The sequence below is a fragment of the Lolium rigidum genome, chromosome 6 (genome assembly GCF_022539505.1).
Source record: "Lolium rigidum isolate FL_2022 chromosome 6, APGP_CSIRO_Lrig_0.1, whole genome shotgun sequence".
Lineage (NCBI taxonomy): Eukaryota > Viridiplantae > Streptophyta > Magnoliopsida > Poales > Poaceae > Lolium > Lolium rigidum.
In genome coordinates, this window is record NC_061513.1 from 300,709,810 (window position 1) to 300,719,188 (window position 9,379).

At 48.2% G+C, this 9,379-nt stretch overlaps 1 protein-coding gene across 1 annotated transcript in view; it reads right to left on the bottom strand.

Annotated features, from left to right (window-relative positions):
• LOC124664464 overlaps nt 1–9,045 on the bottom strand; it is a 15,267-nt gene extending 6,222 nt beyond the window's left edge. The window contains exon 1 of the mRNA XM_047201981.1: nt 8,872–9,045. Coding sequence (XP_047057937.1) covers nt 8,872–9,045 — 174 coding nt within the window. The remainder of the gene's footprint in view (nt 1–8,871) is intronic.
• Between the last annotated feature and the right edge of the window lie 334 nt (nt 9,046–9,379).

The window sequence follows — 9,379 nt, forward strand, 5'->3', positions numbered from 1 at the left end:
GGCCTTGGTGAAGGTTTTGCATTTTTACATAAAGTGTATGTAAGTGAGGAATGGGTTTTTCCCATTTTCCTTACTTATCCTCAATTTAGGGTTTTGTGATCTTGATTAGGGTTCCCATAGTAATGGTTACTCATACTAATACTCATCATGGCAATTGCACAAAAGAAATATTACTTATATGCAAGAAACTATATGTGGCACTATATGCATATGTTGTATTTGAGTTTTAAATTTGACTTGGCTTGACCCAAGTGGTGTGGTTGAGTGTTGAAATGGTATATAGGAGTGATCCCACCATTCATAACAAATATTAGGGTCAAGGTTCCCAAATTCATAAATTTGCATTTTTACTCTCATATGCCTCTATGGCATTTTTAGTTTCTTTTTAATTTCTTTGGTTTTACTTTGGATTTGGTTTGATAGATGCTAGGTAGAGTGTATGAAGGTTTTCCAAACTTCTAAACAAGGTAGGAGGGTCTAGGGTTAAGATTTATAAAAATAGCCATAGGCACATATGCCTTTTTCTTATTTAATTTAATTCCTTTTTATTTTGTTTATAATGGATGGTGAGAAGAGGGGTGAGGTTTAGGGTTTAATGGAGTATCTCAATGGTTCACCACTATTTAGAAAGGTAAGAAGGGTATTAGTTAATATTTGCATACTAGGGCTATATGCCCACATATGCCTTTTTATTTTAGTTCCTTCTTATTTGATACTATTTAGTTTTGAGAAGATTAGGGTTTAGGGTTTTGGAATTAGTTTCAATGCAATAAATAAACAATCATGGCAATATCACAACATATAAGCATGCTCACTATGTACCAAACTTAATTTAAGAAAAGTTTTTGTTGGTTCCAAAATTTGGAAAATATGGAAATTCATTTTCTTTGTTTTGTACTTTTTGGGATGTTACATTGCTCATCTTAATTGTGCTTCATCTTCTTCTTATCGGGTGCGCGTCAGCGCTCCCGATGGGAGTAGCCCCCGAGTCTAGGTACGGATGCTTGCAATCCGTGCGTAGACTCAAGTTGTACCACTCGAATACTTTCCTCTCGCCGAGGTCTTCATAAATCATCTCGATATATTTTTTACGCAAAGGATAATGAGTAACGTGCGCAACCGTTGTTTGGTTAACTGCCGATGGCAAAACACCGTTACCCTACACGGAATCAAGTCCCCGGCATGATCCTGGAGTGCAAAAATTTCTATCGGGTGTGTATTACGAACTCCCGATGGGAGTAACAGGCCCCGAGTATCTTGATGCGAGTGTTTTGTCGAGTCCTCATTTATCGGGTGCGCGTCAGCGCTCCCGATGGGAGTAGCCCCCGAGTCTAGGTACGGATGCTCGCAATCCGTGCTTAGACTCAAGTCCTTCATCCGATAACTTTTCATGTTTCCTTCGAATGCTTTCGAATCATGACGTCATTGATGACGTATAACTGCTGCAGGCTGATTTGACGGGTCCATCATGTCAGGCTAGCCCTAGCCCTGTTCATTCAACGTTTCAGGGTTTGTCCGTGTAATGATCGAGGTGGCTCCTCGATTTTCGCGCAATCGTGGGCGTAGTGGGCCGTCAGTTCTCTCCCTTCCTTAAGCGCCACGTGCTTGCTTTAATTTTTTCCTCAAAGTTCCCAGTTTTCTCCACAGTTCCCGCAGCAGTTCCTCATTCTTCCTCTTCTTCCTTCTTCCGCCATTGTTGCGCCGCCGCCACAGTTCCAATCTTCTCCAGATCTCGCGATGGTGAAGAAGAGGAATACCACCGCCGCTGCTAGCTCCACCAGCGAAGGTGCCGCTGCCAAGTCTTCTTCTTCCCTTCCGAAGGGGAACGCTCCAAACGTCCCTCCCCCAGCCTCCGGCGCCGCCGGCCGTCGGGCTCGATGGCCAAACCCGGGGATTGGGTAGCTTCAACCGTCACCAAGCGTGACGAAAACAGGTCTCGAAGCCTAGGATTGATATCCTCCAATGCCGGAGATGTAATCCTTCCAGGTGCGATCTCTCGGCCTGATCCTCCTGCTGGATTTTCTGTGATGTTCTTATCTTTTCTTCATCGAGGCCTTTCACTTCCTGCTCATGGATTCCTCCTCCATCTCTTGCGGACGTACGAAATTCAATTGTGGCAACTTACCCCCAATTCGATCCTTCACGTTGCTGTGTTCATCACCCTTTGCGAGGCGTTTTTGGGCATTGAGCCTCACTTCGGGCTGTGGAAGAAGATCTTCTATGTGAAAAGATACAAGCAGTAGTAATGGGCACTTTGTCACCGGAGGAGTAGGTTTTGTTGCTCGCTCAGAAGTTAATTACTTCAATTTCCCAATGAGAGAGTCCGTGCAAGGATGGAGGTTGAAATGGTTTTACGTTAGGGATTCCTCGTCACCCGAATGTCGACTCCCCTACTATGCCGACGTTTCTGATGCCAACCCTAAAGACTCCTGGAAGAACATCCTCTCAACCGATGAAAGGGCCTCAGCCGAAGAATTGTTTGCCAAATTCCTTCAAATTAAAGAAGCTGACGGCCACACTATGACGGGTACAGAGGTAGCAGCAGTTTTCCTGAGGCGCCGGATCCAACCAGTCATGGCCAGAATTCACCCGATGTGGTTGTACTCGTGCCCAAAGGATGTGACCAGGATCAATGCTGCCGATCTATCAGAAAAAGAGTTGCTCGATGAAGTTCGTCGCCTCACTTCCTTTAACCAAGAAGATTTGATTCCGCTGATCTCTTCTTATGCTCCTCTAGACATTGATCACCCGCCATTAGGGGTACTTCCCTTTCTTTTTCATATCTTTTTATTACATCTCCTTGCTTAGCCGACATGATTATCTTTGTTCTTATTTGTCATTCTTCTTTGTCAGATCCTTGTGCCTTCTGAAAATACACATGACTCTCCGGATGATACTTCTGAGGGAAAAGGCTCCTCAATCCCCGTAGATTTTCATACCATGGATCAAACAGGTTTAGAGGATGAATATAATGGTCCAATGAATCTTGAAGTAGCCCGTGCTGATCTTCCCCTCTCAGCCGATAACACCTGTACCGCAGACGGATCAGTGCGCAACATCGACGCTGATCGTGATACTTTTGTTGATGCAGCTAAGGATGGGGCCAAGGCTTCTCCCGCGAAGAGATCAACCGGCGGCTTTGCCGATGAAGATGATCTCTTCGACATGTAAGTAGTTCCCTTTCGAAGATTATACTGTGCCCTTTTTATCTGTCGTACTTCTATTTTAATCACAACCGACTGTCTGCTTTCGCAGTGACGAGGGCTTTGTTGAGCCTCCTCCGAAGAAGGCCAAGTCCGATGCCGTTTCGCCAGTCGTGGTCGCTTCAGAAGCTTCGGCTCCTAAGGCCGCTCCCACGGCTCAAGCTTCGACCGCGTCTTCCCTTTCCAAAGGAAAGGATATTTCTCCAACTGCTACTACTGCGGCTCCTTTTTCTGTAAGTCCTCTTTTGATCTCAATATGAATTTCTTGGAGCATGCCTTATTTTAATTATTTTTGTTTCTCTCTTACTTAAGGACCTGCGTGGCGTTATCTCTTCTCTGGAGATTTTCGCCTCCCGGTTCACTTTTCTAGAAGCTGACAAAGTTAGGCTACAAAAGGAGGTCGAATCTTCTTCCTCAAAACTGGATGGCGCAGTCAAGATAGCTGCCGCGGCTCGCCAAGAGATTGATTCTCTGAAGGAGGAGCTGGCCAGACTGAAAGGGAAGTTGAAGGAGGAGGAAGCATCTAGGCCCGGTGGTCGAGGCTCGAGCAGCCGAAAGGATGAAATCCCGCGCCAATCTTATTTGGCCTTGCTTGGTAATCTTCAACATACCTTTGTCGGAAGACGTTGTTAAGGATTTAAACCTTTGTCGATGACTAAATTTCTTCATTCCTTTTTATTGCAGAGGCAGCGAACATTCCTGTCGATGCCCTAGAAAGAGTTGCAAATAACTCCCCGTCGAATGCTGTGTCGATGGTTCTTGCTTCTCACCAGCTTACACAAGAACTTCTCGTGAAGGGGAAGAGTGTTCTAGCACAGATACACTCGATGATCTTCCCCAAGATTAATCAAGAAAAGACCCTGGGACAGATGATCGATTCCTTCGCGGTTAACACCAAGGAGGCCATCGAGGTATTCAAGCGTACATCGCGCACTTATGGTGCTGTCCTTGCCTTCCAGCTTATGATGGGTTACGGCTTTAAGGGTGATATCGAGGAAATGACTAAAGGGCTTCCAAAAGGGCAGGACGGGAAATCTGTTGATTTGAGCACCTTTAAGGCGTCTGCTCTTACTTGTGCCCGTCAGCTCCTTGAATTGGTTTCATCAAAGAAATCATCGGCTGGCCCTAGTTCATCGACTCAAACCCAGCTTGCCTGATTCTTGTAACAAACTTATGTCTTTGAGCTTGATGCAAAACATTGCTCTGCCGCCAAACTCATGCTTTGTAATAAACTTCGTGCTGTCATTGTTGTAGACACACTCTTGCTTATGATATCAGTTTCTTGTACTTCTCCCAATGGGAGTTATTTTGGATGTTCGGTTGTACCATATCCATCACTTTTTTATAACCAGTACTTTCCGCAGTCTTCCCGAGACCTTCGTTTACATACGACTCGTCGGGTGCGCTTTCCGAAAGCGATCGGATCCAGCGCGTGAAAGACCGAATGACGCAGATGGAGAAGGATTTACGCAGCACTTATGCCTTAGCTGCCATCATCAATAAAAAAGGCGAGACTGCAGCCGCCGTGGAACGGTACATTCTTGGCGAGCTGCAGAAGGCTACCGAAAGTTTGAACTGTAAGTTTCTTGATCCTTTTGCCTGCTTGCTAGCAACTTCTTGTCTGGATCTTTGACTCGATTCTTTTGGCAGTCATAGCGTTGAATCCTGCGGAAGAGAACAAGCGGATACACGAGCGGGTGCGTGCTTTGACTCAGCTTTCCTCATCCGAAGAAATTTTCTGGCGGGACCAATCGAAGACCTCGGCTGTCATTAAATTCCAGGATCGGGTGCAACAGGTCCACCAGTTCTTCGACAAGTGCTACAGGTCCATGAGGGTAGTTTGGAAGACAATGTTCCCTCTGAATGCAGTTCCCCCTACCCTTTTGACTTTGATGTCTGAATTTGGAAGTGCCAAGAAGGTTCGGGAGCTAGTAAGATCTCAAGTCTTTGCAGGGGCCAAGTGCACGCTTGCCCTTGTGCTTGCTTGTTATCCTTCGGTTCACTTGCAGTCTATTGCCAGCGCAACTGGTGACTTTGAGGAACTGTACCCGAAAGTTTTGGCTCCTGCTCATGTAATTGTCGACAGTGCTGGAGGAGATGTCAAAGGTACTCGAAGAAGAGGAAACTCCGCAAGGGTGATAGAAAGGTGTAAAGTTACTTTTGTATATTGTATCGGCTAATCCGTCCGAGTATTCGGGTTTTTTGGGCCGAAAAACTTCTTAACTGGTTGGTACACGAATGTGTACTTTCACCATGCCGTTGGCAGATTTAAAAGGGGCGGAGCTTAATTGCCCGTTGTATGTATGAGTATTAGTTGGTTAGCAAATCATTATGAGTGATCAGCTCGTGTTGCAGGTTTTGCTAAACCTGTTGTATGCGCAACTTTGCTTTCAACCGTTTGTAAAGTTCGACGGTTATTCCCGAATTTTTCGGGTGTAATAATTCTCGTCGATGGGCCCGTTGCTCTTTGATATTTCCATAAGTGAAATATCGAGCGTGGGTTGTGTGTAAGTTTTTCCAAACTCTTGCTTTGTTCGGCGCTCGTAGAGGCATCTAAAGCGAGAGGGAAAGATGTCATCATTTTAGCACTCGCAGAGGCTTTTTGGAGCACGATCTTTCGGCCCTGTACTATGTTTACATAGTGATGGGGTTTAGAAGTTTATAGGTACTGCAATGCTTAACAAGAATCGAAGCTTTAAATTCTTATTAGTAAGGTAAGTACGATGCTAGAGGGCGAAAAGAATAAGGCCCTGTTTATAATGAAGTAAAAAAGAGAAAATAAAAGCTGATAGACTGCTTAGTCAAGGAAGGGGTTCTTCTCTTCGTCTGGCTTCTTCACCGCGTTAGTAGTTGCCGCAGCGTTGCTGGTTTCATCGGTGGTTGCCACTGTCTTGCTATCTACTAGGCCTTCTGTGCCGTCAACTCCCGAGCCTTTTGCTGTCGACGCTTTCGCTGCCGAAGCCTCTGCCGCCGATGCTTTAAGGGCGAGAGCAGCTGGTTTCTTCTTGGTTTCCCTGCCGTCTTTTTCTTCCTTGATCTCTCGTAAGGACAGCTTTGGCGGAGGGCCGACGATTTCTTGCTGCGGCCCAAACTTTGCAGCAATCCTCTGAAAGTCGCGATCACAATTGTCCGAGCGTGAAAAACTTCCATAGACTATGATGTTTGTCCCATTGTTCCCGGGCATTTTCAGCTTAAGGTATGCATAGTGCGGCACATCCATGAACTTGCCATAGGCTGGTCTCCCAAGTATAGCGTGATACCGTGATTCCCGCTCACCACTTCAAACTCGATTTTCTCCTTCCTGAAATTATCAGTTCTGCCGAAGATAACATTCAGGTAGACTTTGCCAAGAGAGTGGCCCGGTGCGGTTGGAAGGATTCCATGGAAGAAGGTGTCTGTTTCTTCCAGCATGCTCATGGTGATCCCCATACTCCTGATTGTGTCTACGAATATCAGGTTTAGCCCGCTTCCACCATCCATAAATACTTTGCTCATCTTGAACCCCCCAATTTGTGCTTCGACCACCAGGGCAGCGTGTCCTAGTTTTGGTATGGTCATCGGATGATCTGCTCGACTGAACGTAACGCTCTGAGAAGACCAGTCGACGTACTAGGGGATGTTTGCCATGATGCTTTCTGCCAAATTGATCTCTCGGGTGAGCTTCTTCATCTCTCTTTTTGAAACACCTGTCTTGTGGATCATGCTCATCTGCCCACGTGGTGGTGGGAATGCCTCGTTTAGTTGGGCTTGCTGGACTTGATGCTGTGGTGGAGGTGGTGGTGGTGGCGGTAGCTGTTGCTGGCCTGACTCGCCGGATGAGCTTGTGCATGTCAAGGAACTCGCCGACGGTCCCCGAGCGAGGTGACTCGACTTCGTTTTGCCGTCTTTGGAATCAACATACGAATGTAGGTAACAAGGGGCGTTGACCTGTTCAGCCGTAGGGTAATTCGGGAGTCCTCTCGCTGCCGTGGTTTATAGTTACCACGGTTCCCGCAGTTGTTCCGGTTACCATCGTGCTCGTCGTCTCGGTCGTCCCGCCGATCGGCATACCCCCGCTGCCTACCGATTGTTATCATCGTAGTTGCGGTTTTTCCTCCTCTTGTGTCGATCCCTTCGGCTACCCGAGTCGTGCTTGGGCTGATCATCGTCTTCGTCATCGCTGCGCTGCCGTGGCCTTCGCACGTTATCTTCGCCGTCGGCCCAGCTGTTGGCAATTTCCATTAACTTGGTTATGGTTTTTGGCTTCTTGCGCCCGAGTTCTTCTATGTAACTTTCTCGCTGGACGCCGTCGCTGAAAGCGTCGATTGCTCTGTCTACAGATACGTCTTCGGCAGCATTCAGGAGCTTTGTGAATCTCCCAATGTAAGAACGCATCGACTCCTTCTGCTTCTGCCGACAATTCCGTAGCTCTTCGATCCCGACGGGCCTCTTATATGTTGCTTGGAAGTTGGCAACGAAGGCGTCTACTAGGTCATCCCATGATTTGATAGAACCTTTCGGCAGACCCCGTAGCCAGGCCCGTGCTGAATCCTTCAAGTAGAGTTGTAAGCATTGCATTGCCGCTATCTGGTTTCCTTTGTGCAAGATCATTGTCTGCAGGTAATCATCTATCCAAGATCTTGGTTCTTGCTGCCCATCGTACTTGGCAGCGTCAGTAGGAGTAGGCTTAAACTTTTTAGGCGGCATTGCTTCGCGTATCTTGTAACTTAGGCAATCGGCTCCCCTGAGCTCGCCGTCGTACTCCTGGTCTTCATCCGAAGAATCGCTATCGTCGTCTTTCCTGGTGGCGCGTCGACGCCTTGCTTTGTCGATCCTGCTCTGGGTGATCTCGTCTCGAGCGTCTCTCGCATGATGTTTTGACCCACTGCCTTGGACCATAGTTTTTTCCTTTTGCGGGACCAAGTTGTTTCCCAATATCGCGAGACTCTCGAGGGCACCTCGGTGAGCCTGAGCCATAGATCCTTCGGGGCGCTGGTTGATGAGGTAGGCGGCGAGGTTGGCCGTCGCTGCTGCAACGGTTTTTGGCCGTGGCATGCCCGCGGTATCCGTGGTCATGAAAGATTTAGTCAGATTTGACGTTATCTCTCTGGCGTCATCTTCCGAGAGCCTGGACAACCTTGACCGGTGCTTGCCCGCTCCCTAAGTGTTTCGGGAGGCGCTTCCTTGCGAACCCCTTCTCCTTTCGCTGGATCGGTCTGCCGCAGATAGGTGCCTCTCGAGGGTGGCTTGTTCTTTCGACAGGTGCTCTCGGTTTTTCTCCAGTATGGAGCGGTAAGCATTGAGGGTTCCGACCGAAGTCCCTGCGGGGAGTGGTGTGTTGTTGAGTACTGCTGCCCTTGCTGCCGCCCACTCTTCATCCGCGATGGTGTAGTCGCTGTCGCGGTTGCTGGCGCTGTCCTCAAAACATGCCCTTCTGCTGGAGCGAGGGGTATGATCCTCGTCTCCTCTGCGCCTTGCGTTCCCCGTGTTGTTGGCGACATAGACCTGATGGCGTGCCATCCTTTGGGTGGTTCGCTGGATGGTGCTGTCGATACTATATTCTCCCGATGAATACTGGGCGTTGCAGATGAATGGCGTGTCGGTAGATCCTAGTTCGTGCCTGGTGTCGCAGTTCAAGCAATAATACGAAGTCAGCTTCGAAGACGAGGAGTCGTCTGACCCTACTGACATAGAGGACATCGAACGAGGAGCCGATGGAGTGGGGGAGCACGTCGATCCCGTTAAGCCAGCCGACAGATCGATTGAGGATGATGCGTTTGTCGATCCGTAGCGGGGATTCCAACAGCTTGAAGGATTCCTTCGCGTTGACGTTGTAATGGACGCTGCCGAAGGTCATCTCCATGTTCCCTTGTAGATCCGAAAAGTTTGAACGGGAGCACTCGCTGTGTGGAGTAAACTCGTAGGAGCCGAATCGAATCGGGCTTCCCAGGATGGGCGATGATGGTGTCGATGAGGTTGCTGATGAAGTTACTGGCGAACTTGCGGGCGAAATTGCCAGCGAGTTTGCCGATGAAGCTGCCGATGTCATGATCGGATCTGCCGATGCCCTGCCTTGTGCCAACAGGGTTCCCACAGACGGCGCCAATTGTCCAGGGTGCTCCTCGGCAATGCCCTCCGATAGGGGCTTAGGGTTGATGGAATCCTGCAAGCTGACACGAGACATCGGTACACGTACA